The 23,426-nt window shown below is 46.2% G+C and overlaps 1 protein-coding gene across 1 annotated transcript in view; it reads right to left on the bottom strand.

Moving 5' to 3' along the window:
* LOC122927158 (venom factor-like) overlaps nt 1-23,426 on the bottom strand; it is a 495,227-nt gene that overhangs the window by 4,020 nt on the left and 467,781 nt on the right. The window contains exons 36-39 of the mRNA XM_044278755.1: nt 14,141-14,227; nt 9,571-9,657; nt 5,887-5,970; nt 5,345-5,480 (exon numbers count right to left, since the gene is read on the bottom strand). Of these exons, the coding sequence (XP_044134690.1) occupies nt 5,345-5,480; nt 5,887-5,970; nt 9,571-9,657; nt 14,141-14,227 (394 nt within the window). The remainder of the gene's footprint in view (nt 1-5,344; nt 5,481-5,886; nt 5,971-9,570; nt 9,658-14,140; nt 14,228-23,426) is intronic.

The raw sequence follows: 23,426 nt of genomic DNA, 5'->3' as shown, positions 1-23,426 counted from the left end.
GACAGGCGGATACGCTTATCTGTTATAATGGCACCAGCAGCACTAAATACCCGCTCAGACAAAAAGCTGGCGGCAGGGCAGGCCAGCACATCCAAGGCGTAGAGCGCCAGTTGGTGCCACGTGTCCAGCTTGGACAGCCAGTAGTTTTAAGGCACTGAGGGATCATTGAGGACACTGCCACGGTCTGCTATGTACTCCTTCACCATCTTCCAAAATTTTTCTATCCTTGTGACAGTAGGCCGCTCATCAGGGTGAGGGTGCTGGCCGGGTGTCATGAAACTGTTCCAGGCTTTGGAGAGTTTTGCCCTGCCTCTTTTGTAACTGCTGTGTGCTCCCCTTGTCTCCCCTCCTTGGTTGGCCAAGGAACTACGGACTCTGCCACTAGTGTTGTCAGATGGAAATTTTTGGAGCAATTTTTCTGCAAGGATCTTCTGGTATTGCACCGTTTTGCTCGTCCTCTCCACCAGAGGAATGAGAGATGAGAAGTCCTCTTTGTAGCGGGGGATGAGAAGGGTGAACAACCAGTAATTTATATTGTCTAAAATGCGTATAACGCGCGGGTCAGAGGAGAGTCAGCCTAACATGAAGTCAGCCATGTGTGCCGGAGTACCAACAGGCAAGACTTTGCTTTCGTCATCAGGAGGATCACTCTTAATCTCCTCACCCTCTTCCTCCTCTTCTGCCCACTGTTGCTGCTTCCCCACTGCAGTGCTACACTGCTTCCAGCTAAAGCAGATAAATCGGAGGTGGAAGTGGAGGAGGAGGCGGAGGAGGAGAAGTGGTGGTTGGAGTCACTAACATAGGTGCTGGTGGGAACCCTGATTGACGTAGGGCTCGCAATCCTTGGCATCGGTAGCACCTGTGCCATCCCAGGGTACGACTAGCTCCCGGCCTCCACAACATTCACCCAGTGTGCAGTCAGGGAAATGTAGTGTCCCTGGCCGAATGCACTTGTCCATGTGTCCGTGGTTAAGTGGACCTTCCCAGTAACTGTGTTGGTCAGGGCACGTGTGATGTTACGGGACACATGCTGGTGTAAGGCGGGCACGGCACACTGTTAAAAATAGTGGCAGCTGGGGACTGTGTAACAAGGGACGGCTGCTGACATCAGGCTGAGAAAGGCTTCAGTGTCCACAAGCCTAAATGGCAACATTTTCAGGGCCAGTAATTTGGAAAGTTGCGCATTTAGTGCTATGGCCTGTGGGTGGGTGGCTGGGTATTTGCGCTTGCGTTCAAATGCCGGGGGTAAGGACATTTGTACGCTGCACTGAGACACGGAAGTGGATGTGGTCGCTGATGGTGCTTGCGAAGGTCCAGGTTCAGGGCGGGAGGCATCCGGGCCTGCGCCTTCGACAGTGGATCGGCCAGCACTTAACACAGGGGAAGAGGAGGCAGAGGTGTGACCAGCAGACACAGATTGTGGACCCAGGCATTCGTCTCACTTTTTACGGTGCTTGGATGCCATGTGGCGGATCATGCTGGTGATGGAGAGGTTGCTAGTGTTAACGCCCCGGCTCATTTTCATATGGCACAGGTTGCAAACTACTATTCTTTTGTCATCCACACTTTCCTCAAAAAATCACCAGACTGCAGAACATCTACCCCTTGGCAAGGAAGATTTCCACAAGGGGTTGCTCCATGGAACAGTTGCGGGCCTGTTTGGTGTGGCCCGCTTTCTCCCTTTTTCGCACCCCACTGCCTCTTCCAGCCTGTTGTGGTGCTGCAGATCCCTCCCCCTCTGTACTGCTGTCCTCGCTCGGCTTTCCACCTTCCCAGGTTGGGTCAGTGACCTCATCGTCCACCTCTTCCACTTCCTCACTCTGATCATCCTCCTGATTTGTTGACCTAATCACAACCTCAGTGATTGACAACTGTGTCTCATCTTCTTTATCAACCAGTTGAGACAGTAATTGCGGTTGACTCATTGGACAACTATGTCTCATCATCATCCACCTCATCAAACACTAATTGCCGTTCCCCACCGTCATGTTCTTGTGACTGTGGATGCTCAAGAGGTTGGGAATTAGGGCACAAGATCTCATGTCCCTATTCAAGCGTGCTTGGCGAGAGGGACAAATACAAGTAATGGCGATGAAAAGAGGTCCTCTGAATGTGGGATCACTTGTTTGGTTAGACTGTAAATGATGGGAGGAAGGAGGATCAGGGTGAGGATTCTGTTGACCAGACTCCTGGCTACTGAGACTGGACTTAGTGGAAGGCAGGGTGGTGCTTAACCGACTGGAAGTATTATCTGCTGCAATCCAACCGACCACCTGGTCGCACTAGTCTGACTTCAAGAGTGGTGTCCTGCGCCGCCCTGCAAACTGGGACATGGTACAGTATCTTGGATGATTGTTGTTCATGTGCTCTGGCAGCAGGCACAGTTTGTATGCGCCCAGGGCCACAGCCTCTGCGTGCACCATCAGCATCACGGCCACTTCCCTGTCCCTTACTGCTCGCCTTCTTCATTTCAAATGTGATATATGCTTGAAAGTATGTCACACGTACAGTAGCGTAGGATTTGGAAGTGTATGCGCAAAAAGTTTTACAAAAGGTATTTGTGATGAGGAAACGTTATACAGGACAGGTACCACAGGTAATGTCACTGTTCGCAGTGTCTACGGAAAAAGTACACTGGATGTCACTGATATTTTAGGGATGCGCACACTTTACACAGAAGATGTGGCACAGATAATTTAACTGTCTGCAGCGGCCTATTACACAGTATTTAGCGCAGGATGTGCTAAAAATATACAGGTCCTTCTAAAAAAATTAGCATATTGTGATAAAGTTCATTATTTTCTGTAATGTACTGATAAACATTAGATTTTCATATATTTTAGATTCATTACACACAACTGAAGTAGTTCAAGCCTTTTATTGTTTTAATATTGATGATGGTTCAGCCTGGTTCATTACTCAAAACCGCAATCATGGGTAAGACTGCCGACCTGACTGCTGTCCAGAAGGCCATCATTGACACCCTCAAGCAAGAGGGTAAGACACAGAAAGAAATTTCTGAACGAATAGGCTGTTCCCAGAGTGCTGTATCAAGGCACCTCAGTGGGAAGGAAAAAGTGTGGCAGAAAACGCTGCACAACGAGAAGAGGTGACCGGACCCTGAGGAAGATTGTGGAGAAGGACCGATTCCAGACCTTGGGGGACCTGCGGAAGCAGTGGACTGAGTCTGGAGTAGAAACATCCAGAGCCACCGTGTACAGGCGTGTGCAGGAAATGGGCTACAGGTGCCGCCTTCCCCAGGTCAAGCCACTTTTGAACCAGAAACAGCGGCAGAAGCGCCTGACCTGGGCTACAGAGAAGCAGCACTGGACTGTTGCTCAGTGGTCCAAAGTACTTTTTTCGGATGAAAGCAAATTTTGCATGTCATTCGGCAATCAAGGTGCCAGAGTCTGGAGGAAGACTGGGGAGAGGGAAATGCCAAAATGCCTGAAGTCCAGTGTCAAGTACCCACAGTCAGTGATGGTCTGGGGTGCCATGTCAGCTGCTGGTGTTGGTCCACTGTGTTTTATCAAGGGCAGGGTCAATGCAGCTAGCTATCAGGAGATTTTGGAGCACTTCATGCTTCCATCTGCTGAAAAGCTTTATGGAGATGAAGATTTCATTTTTCAGCACAACCTGGCACCTGCTCACAGTGCCACAACCACTGGTAAATGGTTTACTGACCATGGTATTACTGTGCTCAATTGGCCTGCCAACTCTCCTGACCTGAACCCCATAGAGAATCTGTGGGATATTGGGAAGAGAAAGTTGAGAGACGCAAGACCCAACACTCTGGATGAGCTTAAGGCCGCTATCGAAGCCTCCTGGGCCTCCATAACACCTCAGCAGTGCCACAGGCTGATTGCCTCCATGCCACGCCGCATTGAAGCAGTCATTTCTGCAAAAGGATTCCCGACCAAGTATTGAGTGCAGAACTGAACAGAATTATTTGAAGGTTGACTTTTTTTGTATTAAAAACACTTTTCTTTTATTGGTCGGATGAAATATGCTAATTTTTTTATATAGGAAATTTGGGTTTTCATGAGCTGTATGCCAAAATCATCAATATTAAAACAATAAAAGGCTTGAACTACTTCAGTTGTGTGTAATGAATCTAAAATATATGAAAGTCTAATGTTTATCAGTACATTACAGAAAATAATGAACTTTATCACAATATTTTTTGAGAAGGACCTGTATATTGCTGCTGTCACACACAATAGTCCTTACAAGAACTTTTGTGTCTCTGAAACGTTTTTATACCCCAAAAATATTAAATTACACTCCCTACACTCTCTGTCCCTTCCTATGCTCAGCTCTCCCTGACTTTGAATGAGCCGAACATGCGTCATCAGTTGCTATATAGCACCCGATGACGTGTTCTGGCCAGCCAATCACTGTAATGCCAGTAGCCAACATGGCTACTGACATTAAAGTGAGGGCAGTACTTACCTGCATGTTTATTGGCTGCTTAGCAGCCGAGAAACGTGCGGGGAGGAGACTCGAGCATTGCTCTCGAGCACATGCGGTACTCTGCCGAGTACCACCATGTGCCGAGCATAGCGATGCTCGAGCCGAACTGGTATTCGGCCAAGCATGCTCACTCAATAGTGTTGAGCGTGAATATTTGAAACGCAAATTTTAATCGTGAATATCAGCCACTTCGAGAACTTGCAAATATTTAGAATATAGTGCTATATATTTGTATTTGTGTATCACGAATATATTACATTGCCGATTTTCGCAATCAAGTAAACAATGACTGGAGATCATGAATTCTCACATTTTCATATTTATGGCGAATAGTCCGCCCAAAAAATTGCGAAATATTGCAAATTCGAATATTGCCTATGCCACTCGAATATTGCCTATGCGGATGCTTACAGCACACTGTCTGCTGCCGCATCTTTTCTGTTCCAATTGAAAGTGAATGGGTCTGCATCCGTTCCGCATAATTGTGGAACGGATCTGGACCCATCATGCAGACGTGTGAATGAACCCTAAGACAGTATAAAATTGTAAATAAGACGGCCCTACCGGGCCAACCCCTCCCTGCCTACACCGCGCCCACTTTTTTCAGACCTGGCGTGAGATGGAAAAAGTTGCAGATTGTGGTGACAAATAATTTAGGCATATTTCTGGTTAGCAAGTGACCCCCAACATCTTTTCATAAAAAAAATCTGAGTCCTAGGAGACTAGAGGGTGTTATACACTAATTTTCTGGGCAAATGGAGCAACTTCAATTTGTGACAAATTATTTCCGGTCTGAACCGAACTTTCAGAAAAATTTACCAAATCACACATGAAGCGAAATCCAAGATGTTATTTCATCTCTATCACTTACCCGCTAGCAGTATTCCATAGATCTTTGTTTGATCCCCAAATTACATAGTCTCGGCCTCTCTTCAAGTTTAAGGCTTTGTTACATTTGGCATGGCTGATAAAATTGCGTTTTCCATTAGCAACATCTGTATCTGTGCCTGGAAATAAAAAACTGGACTATAGTAGCACATAAAAGTTTATTAATGCTTATATTTATACAGTAAGCAATTGGTCTCAGACAGTACGGAAGTATAATATTAATATCATTGACAAAAATGCAGCCAGTTTCTGCTTTGGTGAAAAATGTATACATTTTTCAACAAGTTCTAATTCTCACAAAAAATCTAATTTTTTTCTGATGATAGAGAATGCACTTTGTGGACTCCTTCCCCCAAATCAAACAGAATACAGTAAGGCTCACCCATTTTCTCAAACCTATATTTTTGTAGGAGGAGGAAGAGGAAGGGGAGACAAAATGTAGGCCTCCACCGATGAGATCATATGCCATGGCCTGGGGACTCAAATATAGCAATGCGCGAATGAAATGCACAATGTGTAACTTACTTTCTTTTATAGCTTGGGTAATTTTCATGACATAGGTGTCATAGTTATCATTCCTCTCAATGTCCATTAGTGTTGCCTTAAAGACTGGAAAAGAAATGCATTTAATCAAAGACTAACATTTCATGAACTTCACGTGACAGATTTTAACCACAAGAAGCCTGCTTAACCCTTTCATGACCAAGGATCATTGATGCCCCAGTGTCCAGGTCAAAATTTACAAATCTGACATGCGTCACTTTATGTGGAAATAGCTTTGGAACACTTTTACTTATCCATGCGATTCTGAGATTGTTTTCTCGTGACACATTGTACTTCATGATAGTCATATATTTGAGTCAATATATTTCACCTTTATTTATGAAAAAATCCCAAATTTACCCAAAATTTTGAAAAATTCACAATTTTCCAAATTTCTATTTCTCTGCTTCTAAAACAGAAAGTCATACCTAATAAAATATTTATTACTTCACATTCCCCATATATCTACTTTATGTTGGCATCATTTTGGAAATGTAATTTTATTTTTTTAGGACGTTAGAAGGCTTAGAAGTTTAGAAGCAATTCTTACAATTTTTAAGAAAATTTCCAAAACCCACTTTTTAAGGACCAGTTCAGGTCTGAAGTCACTTTGTGGGGCTTACATAGTGGAAACCTCCCATAAATGACCCCATTGTAGAAACTACACCCCTCAAGTTACTCAAAACTGATTTTACAAACTTTGTTAACCCTTTAGGCATTCCACAAGAATTAAAGAAAAATGGAGATAAAATTTCTAAATTTCAAATTTTTGGCAGATTTTCCATTTAAAAAAAAAAAAAATCTTTAACACATTGAGGGTTAACAGCAAAACAAAACTCAATATTTAATACCCTGATTCTGCGGTTTACATAAACACCCCACATGTGGTCGTAAACTGCTGTACGGGCACACGGCAGGGCGCAGAAGGAAAGGAATGCCATACCGTTTATGGAAGGCAGATTGTGCTGGATTGGTTTTCTGAACGCCATATGTTTTTTATTTTTCTGCCGATCGTCTTGTGCAGGGGCTCGTTTTTTGCAGAAAGTGTTGAGGTTTATATTGGTACAATTTTTGGGTACATAGGGTTTTTTGATCACTTATTATTACACTTTATGGGGCAAGGTGACCCAAAAATTGGCTGTTTTGGAACAGTTTTCATTTATTTATTTTTACAGCGTTCATCTGAGGAGTTAGGTCATGTGATAGTTTTATAGAGAAGATCGTTACGGACGTGGCAATACCTAATATGTATACTTTTTCTTATTTGTTTAAGTTTTACACAATAATAGCATTTCTGAAACCAAAAAAATGATGTTTTAGTGTCTCTATAGTCTGAGAGCCATAGCTTTTTTATTTTTGGGGCGATTGTCTTAAATATGGTATCATTTTTTGCGGGATGAGGTGATGGTTTGATTGGTACTATTTTGGGGGTCATACGCCTTTTTGATCGCTTGCTGTTGCACTTTTTGTGATGTAAGGTGACAAAAATGGCTTTTTTTTACACAGTTTTTATTTTTTATGGTGTTTATCGGACGGGGTCTATCATGTGATATCTTTATAAAGACGGTTGTTACGGACGCGGTGATACCTAATATGTGTACTTTTTTTATTTTTTTATAGGAAAAGGCAATTTTTTTAATTTTAAATTTTTATTTATTTATTTTTACTTTTATTTTTTTCACATTTTTTTTATCAAGTCCCTCTTGGATCATGAAGATCCAGTGGGGCTGATGGCTGTACTATACTTTGCAATGCTCTTGCATTGCAAAGTGTAATACATTCAGATGCCCTGTAGGTGGCAACAGCGGACGCTTTTGCAAAGCGTCCGGTTGCCAGGACAACCATCGGGGCTGCTATCGCAGCGCAGCAGCCCCGATGGTGGAGAGAGGGAGCCCCCTCCCTCTATTAACCCCATGGATGCCGCTGCCGCGGCATCTATGGAATATCCAGAACTTGCAGTAGAGTGTCAGCATAGAGCTGACACTCTGATGATGGCGGCGGCTCAGGAATGGAGCCGCCGCCATCAAACAGCAGGGGGGCAGACCGAGGGTGGGGGAAGGGGGGCAGAGCTGGAAGGGGGGGGGCGAGGTATGTCAAGCCAGCAGGGGGCAGCGCCGCAGCACTGGGAACAGACTGAGGGGGCACAGAGGCACAGAAGGGCATGCACAGATCGGGGCGGGGTAAGTGTCTGCACCCACAGATCGGGGGCGCGCTGCACACATGGGGGGGCTGTGAGGACACTGATTTCAGGCTCTGATCTGCAGAGCGCAGATCAGAGCCTGAAACCGGCAATTTTAACACTGCCACGATCCGATTGGTTAGTCTGCACAGACTAATTGGTCCCTTGCCGGCATTACTGCAATGTATGCTGTCCGTGACAGCATACAGGGCAGGGGCAGAAGCTTTAATCCAAGCGTTTTGCAGCGCTTGGATTAAAGAGCTGCCAGAACGTATATATACGTGGTAGCTGCACGGGGTATGTGCAGCTATCACGTATATATACAGATTGCGGTCGGGAAGGGGTTAATGGCTAGATTGACCTTTGCACCTAATTAATTAATTTCATCAAAACTAATTAGTATTAATTAGGATTTTTTTTATTAAAGGGGTTGTCCAGGTTCAGAGCTGAACCTGGACATCCCTCCATTTTCACCCAGGCAGCCCCCCTGACATGAGCATCGGAGCAGTTCATGCTCCGATGCTCTCCTTTGCCCTGCGCTAAATTGCGCAGGGCAAAGGCATTTTTCTGAGTTCCGGTGACGTACCGGGGCTCTCTATGGGGCTGACAGGCAGCCCGGTGACGTCACCGGCACTGATGGGCGGGATTTGGCTCTGCCCTAGCCAGTAAAACGGCTAGGGCAGAGCTAAAGCCCGCCCCTCAGAGCCGGTGACGTCACCGAACACACTGCTGGGCGGAAGTTACCGCCCGGCAGTGTGTTATTGTAAACACAAGAGCCCGTGCCCTGCGCGATCTAGCGCAGGGCACGGGAGCGCATCGGAGCATGAGATGCTCCGATGCCAGGCTCAGGAGGGCTGCCGGGGTGAAAATAAGGGTATGTCCGGGTTCAGCTCTGAACCCGGACAACCCCTTTAATTAGGATTTTTTTTTATAATTTTTTGTATACAGCTCCTATGCAGACCTATTTGTCTCTATGGTTACAGTCTGCATACCCCATGTGTAGATAATGTAGTCATAATAAAGGGGTTATCCCATGACTAATGTAATACATGAGAATCAAAAATCATATAGTACATAACAATCTCTTTCTAACAAAGCTAGAACCAGCCCTGTACCTCACATGGACCCAGAGATCTCCCCATTTATTGCTCTGCTAGATTTATATCAACCTGGCAGCTCAAGGGGCGTGTCTTTCTACTGCAGATAAGGGGGCGTGTCTTTCTACTGCAGATAAGGGGGCGTGTCTCAGCTCTCCCTATCACAACTCAGGAGGAAGTTGAAAGATAAAACTGAGCATGTGCGGCCTTCTTACTGAGCAGGACAAGAAAAAAAAAGAAATTTTTTAAATTACATGCAATTACAAAAGTATTCCGATCCAGGGGTTGGTTTGAAAACTGTAGATTATTTTTTGTGGGTTTTTATCCAGTCTATTGCCGGCAGTGTGAAAAAGATTTAAGTATACAAAAATGACATCGTAATGATCTCACCATAATCCACAGTAGATTCACAAGCCTTAGCAAATCGATTCACGTTATCTAGCTGCTGCTGCTGCTGCTGCTGCATAAAGCAATTCTCTGAAAAATGAATGAGAAAAAAAAAGTCAAATTCTAAACCAAATTCTTCGTACAGAAAATCAATGAACAAACACTTTATATGCATAGACTGTATTAAATAGAGATAAGCAAATTTTTCAAAAGGGAGTCTGTGGTAGTGAAACCATACAGTGAGTCAGTATGACATGCAGATGACAGGCGTCGCTCTTAGGCCCCTTTCACACGGGCGAGTATTCCGGCGGATGCGATGCGTGAGTTGAACGCATTGCACCCGCACTGAATCATGACCCATTCATTTCTATGGGGCTGTTCACATGAGCGGTGATTTTCACGCATCACTTGTGCGTTGTGTGAAAATCGCAGCAAGCTCTATTTTGTGCGTTTTTAACGCAACGCAGGCCCCATAGAAGTGAATGGGGCTGCGTGAAAATCGAAAGCATCCGCAAGCAAGTGCGGATGCGGTGCGATTTTCACGCATGGTTGCTAGGTGACGATCGGGATGGAGACCCGATCATTATTATTTTCCCTTATAATTATAAGGGAAAATAATAGCATTCTGAATACAGAATGCATAGTAAAATAGCGCTGGAGGGGTTAAAAATAAATAAATAATAATTTAACTCACCTTAATCCACTTGCTCGCGCAGCCCGGCTTCTCTTCTGTCTTCATCTTAGCTGTGTGCAGGAAAAGAACCTGTGGTGACGTCACTCCGGTCATCACATGATCCATCACCATGGTAAAAGATCATGTGACGGACCATGTGATGACCGGAGTGATGTCACCAGGTCCTTTTCCTGCACACAGCAAAGATGAAGACAGAAGAGATGCCGGGCTGCGCGAGCAAGTGGATTAAGGCGAGTTAAATTATTATTGTTATTTTTTTAACCCCTCCAGCGCTATTTTACTATGCTTTCTGTATTCAGAATGCTATTATTTTCCCTTATAACCGATCTCAAGCCCGAACTTCTGTGAAGAAGTTCGGGTTTAGGTACCAAACATGCCGATTTTTCTCACGCGCGTGCAAAACGCATTACAATGTTTTGCACTGGCGCGGAAAAATCGTGCATGTTCCCGCAACGCACCCGCACCTTTTCCCGCAACGCCCGTGTGAAAGAGGCCTTAGAATCACTGCACACTTCACTTATTTGGGCAGTCACGGGGCCAAAACGGACCAAATAACTCAAGTATGAACTCAACCTTACAGGTCGATGTTAGCGCCAAGAAGAAGCGCACTCCTTTTACACTGTCATCAGCTGATTCCACATAGATGTCCACAGGACCTGTTCTATTAAACGCTGATACAAGAAGAGCCCCCGGACAGAGTGGAGAGGGTGTCAGCGGTAAGTTTCTGTTGATGTCACTGATTATTTTGCCCTTCCTCTGATCCGTATTTGTAGGATTGTTCCTATTACCCAGACAGTAACCTCCCCTACTGAACCCTGTTTTGCTTCAATACTGTGGAATGATTCCTCCCTATCCTTTCCCTACACCTTGAATAATCTTTCCCTTAGGCCTCTTTCACACGACCGTATGGCTTTTTCAGTGCTTTGCGGTCCGTTTTAAACGGATCCGTTGTTCCGTTTTTTGTTTCCGTTGTGTTTCCGTTTCATTTTTCCGTTCCGTTTTTCCGTATGGCATATACAGTATACAGTAATTTCATAGAAAAAATTGGGCTGGGCATAACATTTTCAATAGATGGTTCCGCAAAAAATGGAACGGATACGGAAGACATACGGATGCATTTCCATATGCATTCTGTTTTTTTTGCGGACCGATTGACTTTAATGGAGCCACGGAACATGATTTACGGCCAAATATAGGACATGTTCTATCTCTCAACGGAACGGAAAAACGAAAATACAGAAACGGAATGTATACGGAGTACATTCAGTTTTTTTTTGCGGGACCATTGAAATGAATGGTTCCGTATACGGACCGTATACGGAACGCAAAAAACGGCCCGCAATACGGAAAAAAATCATGCACACGACCGTATTTTTTCAAGGTCCGCAAAACGGGGTTCCATTGGTCCGTGATCCGTAACCGTTTTTTCGTCCGTGGGTCTTCCTTGATTTTTGGAGGATCCACGGACATGAAAAAAAAGTCGTTTTGGTGTCCGCCTGGCCGTGCGGAGCCAAACGGATCCGTCCTGAATTACAATGCAAGTCAATAGGGACGGATCCTTTTGACGTTGACACAATATGGTGCAATTTCAAACGGATCCGTCCCCCATTGACTTTCAATGTAAAGTCAGGAGCTAATATACCATAGGATCAGAGTTTTCTCCAATCCGATGGTATATTTTAACTTGAAGCGTCCCCATCACCATGGGAACGCCTCTATGTTAGAATATACCATCGGATTTGAGTTACATCGTGAAACTCAGATCCGACAGTATATTCTAACACAGAGGCGTTCCCATAGTGATGGGAACGCTTCTAGTTAGAATATACTACGACATGTGTACATGACTGCCCCCTGCTGCCTGGCAGCACCCGATCTTTTACAGGGGGCTGTGATCAGCACAATTAACCCTTCAGGTGCCGCACCTGAAGGGGTTAATTGTGCATATCAAAGCCCCCTGTAAGAGATCAGGGGCTGCCACCAGCAGGGGGCAGACCCCCCTCCCTCCCCATTTTGAATATCATTGGTGGCCAGTGTGCGCCCCCCCGCCCCCCCCTCTATTGTAATATCATTGGTGGCCAGTGTGCGGCCTCCGTCGGCCCCCCTCCCCCCCTCTATTGTAAGTTCATTGGTGGCCAGTGTGTGGCCTCCGTCGGCCCCCCTCCCCCCCTCTATTGTAATTTCATTGGTGGCCAGTGTGCGGCCTCCCCTGCCCGATCATTGGTGGAAGCGGAGATTCCGATCGGAGTCCCAGTTTAATCGCTCTGGGGCTCCGATCGGTAACCATGGCAACCAGGACGCTACTGCAGGCCTGGTTGCCATGGTTACTTAGCAATATTACAATATTAGAAGCATCATACTTACCTGCTGGCTGCTGCGATGTCTGTGTCCGGCCGGGAGCTCCTCCTACTGGTAAGTGACAGATCATTAAGCAATGCGCCGCACAGACCTGTCATTTACCAGTAGGAGGAGCTCCCGGCCGGACACAGACAGCGCAGCAGCCAGCAGGTAAGTATGATGCTTCTAATATTGTAATATTGCTAAGTAACCATGGCAACCAGGCCTGCAGTAGCGTCCTGGTTGCCATGTTTACTGATCGGAGCCCCAGAGCGATTAAACTGGGACTCCGATAGGAATCTCTGCTGCCACCAATGATGGGGGGGAGGCCGCACACTGGCCACCAATGATATTAATAAAATAGAGGGGGGCCGGGGGGGCCGCACACTGGGCACCAATGATATTACAATAGAGGGAGGGGGGGCGTGGGAGGCCGCACACTGGGCACCAATGATATTACAATAGAGGGGGGGCGCACACTGGCCACCAATGATATTACAATAGAGGGAGGGGGGGCGGGGGAGGCCGCACACTGGCCACCAATGATATTACAATAGGGGGGGGGGGGGGTCGGGGGGGCGCACACTGGCCACCAATGATATTCAAACTGGGGAGGGAGGGGGGTCTTCCCCCTGCTGCCTGGCAGCCCCTGATCTCTTATAGGGGCTATTATATGCACAATTAACCCCTCAGGTGCAGCACCTGAGGGGTTAATTGTGTGGATCACAGCCCCCTGTAAGAGATCTGGTGCTGCCATGCAGCAGGGGGCAGTCATGTACACAGTTCGTAGTATATTCTAACTAGAAGCGTCCCCATCACTATGGGAACGCCTCTGTGTTAGAATATACTGTCGGATTTGAGTTTTCACAAAGTGAAAACTCATCTCTGAAAAAGCTTTTATGCAGACGGATCTTCGAATCCGTCTGTATGAAAGTAACCTACAGCCACGGATCACGGACGCGGATGCCAATCTTGTGTGCATCCGTGTTCTTTCATTGACTTGAATGGGTCTGTGAACCGTTGTCCATCAAAAAAATAGGACAGGTCCTATTTTTTTGACAGACAGGAAACACGGATCACGGATGCGGCTGCAAAACGGTGCATTTTCCGATTTTTTCATGAGGCCTTAACGGAACGGAAAAACGGAATAACGGAAACGGAATGCATACGGAGTACATTACTTTTTTTTGCGGAACCATTGAAATGAATGGTTCCGTATACAGACCGTATACGGAACGCAAAAAACGGCCCGCAAAACAGAAAAAAAAAAAACGGTCGTGTGAAAGAGGCCTTAACTTGTAAATCGTTTTTTCAGCATAATGAAGTCTTTCCTAGCACTGTCCCTAGCGCCTGCTGATGTCTCTCCCTGCACTAAGTGCACTGGAAAATGGCAGAATCCAAGATGGCCGAGGCTATTTATAGGGCTGTGACATCACTTCATCAACTTCGATTCTCTCATATCTAGTACTAACCAATGAGTCTCAACAAAAAGATCCATATGAGAGGGTACCAAATTACCAAATTATTGTGATGTCCCCTTACCTGCACAATGACACATGTTTCCCTTACAGATCTTGCCCAGAAGCTCGTTGCCTTCATTCACATGGTAGGGTTTAGTGCATCGGTTTTCTGTTCATTAGAAAAAAAATTACATGAAATAGTCAAAAATATTGAATCAAGAAAATGTCTCGTAGAGTCTATCGTCTGGGGTTGATTAGTGTTTATAATAGCTTTTGGGAAAAATAGGACAATGTTAATGTTTTTTTTTCTCACAATAGATTATCACCTCTGGTCTTGGCGTTTGAGACCAGCTACTATACAAATACCATTGAAATAATTGGTCAACCATGTAATACATGGTTGGTCCAAATCCACCCGAGAGGGAGTTCTAACTAAAATTTGTGATGTTCAACTGCATGTTATTTCTGCCAGTACTAGAGTAAACCTGGAACTATCCTTGATTTTAAACTTATATGACCTAAGGCCATCATAATATGCAGGGCCTTAGGACATATGTTGGTACTTTTATTAACTATTTTTGGTACAATTTATTAACATTTTCATTTCACCCTTTCCAGACCAAGCCATTTTTCACCTTCGTGACCAGGCTTAATTTTGCAAATCTGACATGTGTTACTTTATGTGGCATGCTTTTATTTATCCAAGCCATTCTGAGACCGTTTTCTTGTGACATCGCGTACGTGATTTTAGGGGAAAATTTAAGTTGATAACGTTTACTTTTATATTCTAAAAATCCCAAATTTACAGAAAAATTGGAAAAGAAAAATAATTTTCTAAATTTGAATTTCTACACATTAAAGGCAGATAGTGATGCCTCATTAGATAGTTTTTACTTAAGATACTTAAGATTTTACTTAAGATTACTTAAGATTAGAGATGTCAAATGTTCGCGAACGGGCGAACCGGGCGAACCGCCATAGACTTCAATAGACAGGCGAATTTTTAAATCCACAGGGACTCTTTCTGGCCACAATAGTGATGGAAAGTTGTTTCAAAGGGAATAACACCTGGACTGTGGCATGCCGGAGGGGGATCCATGGCAAAACTCCCATGGAAAATTACATAGTTGACGCAGAGTGTGGTAACTTGAATTCGCAATGCGATTAATATAACCTGCATTAATCACATTGCGAATTCAACTTAGAGCTAAGTTCCTAATGGTTGTATTGCTAGAATTGACGAATATAACGAATATAGCGCTATATTCTCAATCTTCGTTATATTCTAGCAATACAACCATTAGGAACCCAGCAGCTCTAAGTTAAATTCGCAATGCGATTAATATAACCTGTATAAATCGCATTGCGATTACAACTTAGTCAAATTTGTGACACTGCAGCTTCAGAATGAATCTAAGATGGATGCTGTCCTTGCTTTTTGATAGGAGGTGGGAGGGTCTGGGAGGGAGGGTACGATGCTGATTGGCTGGAATGTGTCTGCTGACTGTGAGGTACAGGGTCAAAGTTTGCTCAATGATGATGTATAGGGGGTGGACCGAACATCGCATATGTTCGCCCGTCGCGGCGAACGTGAACAAGCTATGTTCGCCGGTGAATAGTTCGAGACATCTCTACTTAAGATCATTGTAAAAGTTACATTCAATTTTTTTAGGATGTTAGAAGGCTTAGAATTTAAGAAGCAATTTTTCTAATTTTCTCTAAAAATTTTCAAAACCAACTTTTTCAAGGACCAGTTCAGTTCTGAAGTAGGCCTGCACAATATATCGCCAAAGCAATCGCAATAAATCGCCATATCGCAATCGCCAATTGGCCGACCCAAAAATGCTGCAATTGTATTACCATATTTTTCGCTTTATAAGACAAACTTTTTTTGTCTTATATGTTGCACAGCGCGACCGGCGATACATCAGTTACAGTGCGGGGACGGAGGAGGGGCTGGAGGCAAGTCGTTATTTTAATGAACAAATGTTCTTCTATTTATTCTGTTTATCTGTTCTGTGCAGTGCTATTAAGAAAATGGCAAGTTTTGTATTTTGTACTTTTGCAGTAATGCAGATATGTTATTTAATTTAGTAAAAGGTGTTTTATTTTGAAAAACACTGTGCATTTCAGTTCTTGAGTTAAGCATAACTACATTTCAGCATTATCAGTAATTTCTGTGTGCTTTTGCCTTGAAAATCCAAGCAAATAGACCTCTAGCACAATTCCCTTAAAATATCGCATCGCATACCGTTATCGCAATTTTTAGGGCCCTAATCGCAATTTCACAAAATTCCCATATCGTGCAGCCCTATTCTGAAGTCACTTTGAGGTCGTTACATAATATAAACCACCCGTAAATGACCCCATTTTAGAAACGACACCCCTCAAATTATTCAAAACTCGTTTCACAAACTATGTTAACCCTTTAGGTGTTCCACAAGAATTAAAGGAAAATAGAGGTAAAATTTTAAATTTTCTGTTTTTGTGCAGATTTTTAGTTTTAATCAAATTTTAACTATAACACAGCAAGAGTTAACAGCAAAACAAACCTCAATATCTATTAGCAGAGTTATTTTGTAAACTGGGATTCATAAAACATAACATTTACTAAATCATTTAAAATATGGTGGTAACCACTGGGTGAGAGACAACAATTATTATACCTCCACTATTATCAAATCACGGAAAGTGAATAAAGGGTGGGTCTTACCACGTCCTGTGGGATCCACAACCAAATGGAGGAAGGTCCAGGGAGTTGGTGATGCCTGGAACCAACGTGACCAGGGTGCTTGTATTATGGTGGCACTTGGAAACCTCCTAGTAAACCCTACTATGGCTTTCCTGCCTAAATGAGGGCTAGGGGCTATTATGGTTACCTGCCTACCACAATGGAGCACCCGCCCCGACAGGGGCGACCCCACACAGAACCTTTCCCTCGGTATGGGTCTAGTATTCTATGCAACCCTAATTACAGAGCCCTACACGCCATGTTTCAGTCTTGCTTTTCAGACATCATCAGGGGACTTCAAAACAGTATTCAGGGGAAACTAGAAACAGAATTACAAACATACACTAAGTATAGGTCACACATACTTCTTAGTACCAAATGTTAAGCAGCTTGGTCTAGAAAGCTCAGACTACTTACTGTAAGATCAAGGTCGTTTTAGCCTCGTACCTTCACTCTGGATAGTGGGTAGTTCTTATCCATGCCGTCTCATGGGAAGTGTCCCATGGCAGCTTATGTCTCACCTCAAACAGCGGTTATTTGGGTGAGCAACTAATGATTGTTGTCCACCTCCTTATATTACCCCACCTCCCAGTGGGTGTACGTCCCCCCTGATTACCTGCTCACCTGTCCGCATCCTCCAGAAGTACCTGTTAGTGCGTGTGGAACGCACGCCACTCGCATGTGTTCCACCGGACCGGAAGCTGAAATCACATAGTGCGGGCAAACCGGAAGTGAGGTAAGGACCTGCGTCTGAGCGTCGCCAGTTGCATGGCAACCTCCAAAGTCATCTTGACACGGCCCAATCTGACGGCAAGTGATAATTTGCCTGTCTTTTTATATATGCAGAATCGCAATTTGGATTAAAGTGGCAGGACAGCCAAACATATGCCTCAATACTCGGCCTATTGGCGGACAGTATGACCATGGAGACATATATATATTTCTTCATAATACCATATCTGTATCATAGCTGTATTCCATCTATATTAACTATTCAGTATTAGTTTTTCGGACCAAATCATCCATCAAAATTCGCATGCTCATCGATTCAAATGAGAATATGCAAATTTAAGAAAAGTTAGGTCCGTTTTTCCACTCCCGTAGTTAGATTCACTGGGGGCGAAGATAGCTGAATGCAGACCGGACAGGTGGACCGTCTTCAAGTAGAAGATCCACTTTGCCTCACATTGAAGGATCCTTCTATCAAAGTCTCCCCTTCTCATTCCTGTCCTAATTTTTTCAATCCCCATAAAGGAAAGACACTCCGGCCTACCATCATGTTCGGTGATCACATGTCGTGCCACCGGCGTATCTCTACCATTTTACCAATTGCAACATTCTATAGCCTCCCAAAGGTACATAAAGGCTACGAGCCGTTGAAAGGGCGCCCGATTGTATCGGGTATCAATAGCCTGAGTCAAAACCTGGGAGTGTATATAGACAAAATCTTGGCACCTTTTGTTCTCTCTTTGTCATCTCATGTAAAAGATACTGGTGACCTTCTCAGACAGATAGAAGGGATCCATCTTGATAAGGGCTTCATACTAGGGAGTGTAGATGTGGAAGCCCTATACTCATCCATCCCACATAAATGGGGTCTATATGCAGTATCATACTTTTTATCCACGAGGGGGAGACACTTTAAGGCACACAATTAGAGTTGAGCGAACACCTGGATGTTCGGGTTCGAGAAGTTCGGCCGAACATCCCGGAAATGTTCGGGTTCGGGATCCGAACCCGATCCGAACTTCGTCCCGAACCCGAACCCCATTGAAGTCAATGGGGACCCGAACTTTTCGGCACTAAAACGGCTGTAAAACAGCCCAGGAAAGGGCTAGAGGGCTGCAAAAGGCAGCAACATGTAGGTAAATCCCCTGCAAACAAATGTGGATAGGGAAATTAATTAAAATAAAAATTAAATAAATAAAAATTAACCAAAATCAATTGGAGAGAGGTTCCATAGCAGAGAATCTGGCTTCCCGTCACCCACCACTGGAACAGTCCATTCTCAGATATTTAGGCCCCGGCACCCAGGCAGAGGAGAGAGGTCCCGTAACAGACAATCTGGCTTCATGTCAGCAGAGAATCAGTCTTCATGTCATAGCAGAGAATCAGGCTTCACGTCACCCACCACTGTAAGAGTCCATTTTCATAAATTTAGGCCCAGCACCCAGGCAGAGGAGAGAGGTCCCGTAACAGACAATCTGGCTTCATGTCAGCAGAGAATCAGTCTTCATATCATAGCAGAGAATCTGGCTTCCCGTTACCCACCACTGGAACAGTCCATTCTCAGATATTTAGGCCCCGGCACCCAGGCAGAGGAGAGAGGTCCCGTAACAGACAATCTGGCTTCATGTCAGCAGAGAATCAGTCTTCATATCATAGCAGAGAATCAGGCTTCACGTCAGCCACCACTGCAACAGTCCATTGTCATAAATTCAGGCCCAGCACCCAGGCAGAGGAGAGAGGTCCCGTAACAGACAATCTGGCTTCATGTCAGCAGAGAATCAGTCTGCATGTCATAGCAGAGAATGAGGCTTCACGTCACCCACCACTGCAACAGTCCATTTTCATAAATTTAGGCCCAGCACCCAGGCAGAGGAGAGAGGTCCCGTAACAGAGGATCTGGCTTCATGTCACCAGAGAATCAGTCTGCATGTCATAGCAGAGAATCAGGCTTCACGTCACCCACCACTGCAACAGTCCATTTTCATAAATTTAGGCCCAGCACCCAGGCAGAGGAGAGAGGTCCCGTAACAGAGGATCTGGCTTCATGTCACCAGAGAATCAGTCTGCATGTCATAGCAGAGAATCAGGCTTCACGTCAGCCACCACTGCAACAATCCATTGGCATATATTTAGGCCTAGCACACAGGCAGAGGAGAGAGGTCCCGTAACAGACAATCTGGCTTCATGTCAGCAGAGAATCAGTCTTCATATCATAGCAGAGAATCAGGCTTCACGTCAGCCACCAATGCAACAGTCCATTGTCAGATATTTAGGCCCAGCACCCAGGCAGAGGAGAGAGGTCCCGTAACAGAGGATCTGGCTTCATGTCAGCAGAGAATCAGTCTTCATGTCATAGCAGAGAATCAGGCTTCACGTCACCCACCACTGTAAGAGTCCATTTTCATAAATTTAGGCCCAGCACCCAGGCAGAGGAGAGAGGTCCCGTAACAGACGATCTGGCTTCATGTCAGCAGAGAATCAGTCTGCATGTCATAGCAGAGAATGAGGCTTCACGTCACCCACCACTGCAACAGTCCATTTTCATAAATTTAGGCCCAGCACCCAGGCAGAGGAGAGAGGTCCCGTAACAGAGGATCTGGCTTCATGTCACCAGAGAATCAGTCTGCATGTCATAGCAGAGAATCAGGCTTCACGTCACCCACCACTGCAACAGTCCATTTTCATAAATTTAGGCCCAGCACCCAGGCAGAGGAGAGAGGTCCCGTAACAGAGGATCTGGCTTCATGTCACCAGAGAATCAGTCTGCATGTCATAGCAGAGAATCAGGCTTCACGTCAGCCACCACTGCAACAATCCATTGGCATATATTTAGGCCTAGCACACAGGCAGAGGAGAGAGGTCCCGTAACAGACAATCTGGCTTCATGTCAGCAGAGAATCAGTCTTCATATCATAGCAGAGAATCAGGCTTCACGTCAGCCACCAATGCAACAGTCCATTGTCAGATATTTAGGCCCAGCACCCAGGCAGAGGAGAGAGGTCCCGTAACAGACAATCTGGCTTCATGTCAGCAGAGAATCAGTCTGCATGTCATAGCAGAGAATGAGGCTTCACGTCACCCACCACTGCAACAGTCCATTTTCATAAATTTAGGCCCAGCACCCAGGCAGAGGAGAGAGGTCCCGTAACAGAGGATCTGGCTTCATGTCAGCAGAGAATCAGTCTGCATGTCATAGCAGAGAATCAGGCTTCACGTCAGCCACCACTGCAACAGTCCATTGTCATAAATTCAGGCCCAGCACCCAGGCAGAGGAGAGAGGTCCCGTAACAGACAATCTGGCTTCATGTCACCAGAGAATCAGTCTGCATGTCATAGCAGAGAATGAGGCTTCACGTCAGCCACCACTGCAACAATCCATTGGCATATATTTAGGCCTAGCACACAGGCAGAGGAGAGGTTCATTCAACTTTGGGTAGCCTTGCAATATAATGGTAAAATGAAAATAAAAATAGGATTGAATGAGGAAGTGCCCTGGAGTCCAATAATATATGGTTATGGGGAGGTAGTTAATGTCTAATCTGGACAAGGGACGGACAGGTCCTGTGGGATCCATGCCTGGTTCATTTTTATGAACGTCAGCTTGTCCACATTGGCTGTAGACAGGCGGCTGCGTTTGTCTGTAATGACGCCCCCTGCCGTGCTGAATACACGTTCAGACAAAACGCTGGCTGCCGGGCAGGCCAGCACCTCCAAGGCATAAAAGGCTAGCTCTGGCCACGTGGACAATTTAGAGACCCAGAAGTTGAATGGGGCCGAACCATCAGTCAGTACGTGGAGGGGTGTGCACACGTACTGTTCCACCATGTTAGTGAAATGTTGCCTCCTGCTAACACGTTGCGTATCAGGTGGTGGTGCAGTTAGCTGTGGCGTGTTGACAAAAGTTTTCCACATCTCTGCCATGCTAACCCTGCCCTCAGAGGAGCTGGCCGTGACACAGCTGCCTTGGCGACCTCTTGCTCCTCCTCTGCCTTGGCCTTGGGCTTCCACTTGTTCCCCTGTGACATTTGGGAATGCTCTCAGTAGCGCGTCTACCAACGTGCGCTTGTACTCGCGCATCTTCCTATCACGCTCCAGTGCAGGAAGTAAGGTGGGCACATTGTCTTTGTAGCGTGGATCCAGCAGGGTGGCAACCCAGTAGTCCGCACAGGTTAAAATGTGGGCAACTCTGCTGTCGTTGCGCAGGCACTGCAGCATGTAGTCGCTCATGTGTGCCAGGCTGCCCAGGGGTAAGGACAAGCTGTCCTCTGTGGGAGGCGTATCGTCATCGTCCTGCCTTTCCCCCCAGCCACGCACCAGTGATGGACCCGAGCTGCGTTGGGTGCCACCCCGCTGTGACCATGCTTCATCCTCATCCTCCTCCACCTCCTCCTCATCCTCGTCCTCCTCGTCCTCCAGTAGTGGGCCCTGGCTGGCCACATTTGTACCTGGCCTCTGCTGTTGCCAAAAACCTCCCTCTGAGTCACTTCGAAGAGACTGGCCTGAAAGTGCTAAAAATGACCCCTCTTCCTCCTCCTCCTCCTCCTCCTGGGCCACCTCCTCTTCCATCATCGCCCTAAGTGTTTTCTCAAGGAGACATAGAAGTGGTATTGTAACGCTGATAACGGTGTCATCGCCACTGGCCATGTTGGTGGAGTACTCGAAACAGCGCAACAGGGCACACAGGTCTCGCATGGAGGCCCAGTCATTGGTGGTGAAGTGGTGCTGTTCTGTAGTGCGACTGACCCGTGCGTGCTGCAGCTGAAACTCCACTATGGCCTGCTGCTGCTCGCACAGTCTGTCCAGCATGTGCAAGGTGGAGTTCCACCTGGTGGGCACGTCGCATATGAGGCGGTGAGCGGGAAGGCCGAAGTTACGCTGTAGCGCAGACAGGCGAGCAGCAGCAGGATGTGAACGCCGGAAGCGCGAACAGACGGCCCGCACTTTATGCAGCAGCTCTGACATGTCGGGGTAGTTGTGAATGAACTTCTGCACCACCAAATTCAGCACATGCGCCAAGCAAGGGATGTGCGTCAAATTGGCTAGTCCCAGAGCTGCAACGAGATTTCGCCCATTATCACACACCACCAGGCCGGGCTTGAGGCTCACCGGCAGCAACCACTCGTCGGTCTGTTGTTCAATACCCCGCCACAACTCCTGTGCGGTGTGGGGCCTGTCCCCCAAACATATGAGTTTCAGAATGGCCTGCTGACGTTTACCCCGGGCTGTGCTGAAGTTGGTGGTGAAGGTGTGTGGCTGACTGGATGAGCAGGTGGAAGAAGAGGAGGAGGAAGCCGAGAAGGAGGAGGTGGCAACAGGAGGCAAAGAATGTTGCCCTGCGATCCTTGGCGGCGGAAGGACGTGCGCCAAACAGCTCTCCGCCTGGGGCCCAGCTGCCACTACATTTACCCAGTGTGCAGTTAGGGAGATATAGCGTCCCTGGCCGTGCTTACTGGTCCACGTATCTGTGGTTAGGTGGACCTTGCTACAGATGGCGTTGCGCAGTGCACACTTGATTTTATCGGATACTTGGTTGTGCAGGGAAGGCACGGCTCTCTTGGAGAAGTAGTGCCGGCTGGGAACAACATACTGTGGGACAGCAAGCGACATGAGCTGTTTGAAGCTGTCTGTGTCCACCAGCCTAAATGACAGCATTTCATAGGCCAGTAGTTTAGAAATGCTGGCATTCAGGGCCAGGGATCGAGGGTGGCTAGGTGGGAATTTACGCTTTCTATCAAATGTTTGTGAGATGGAGAGCTGAACGCTGGCGTGTGACATGGTTGAGACGCTTGGTGACGGAGGTGGTGGTGGTGGTGTTGGTGGTACATCCCCTGTTTGCTGGGCGGCAGGTGCCAACGTTCCTCCAGAGGCGGAGGAAGAGGCCGAGGCGGCAGCAGCAGAATAGGCCGAG

This window comes from Bufo gargarizans, chromosome 2, assembly GCF_014858855.1.
Source record: "Bufo gargarizans isolate SCDJY-AF-19 chromosome 2, ASM1485885v1, whole genome shotgun sequence".
Lineage (NCBI taxonomy): Eukaryota > Metazoa > Chordata > Amphibia > Anura > Bufonidae > Bufo > Bufo gargarizans.
This window is presented reverse-complemented; position numbering and strand designations above follow the sequence as displayed.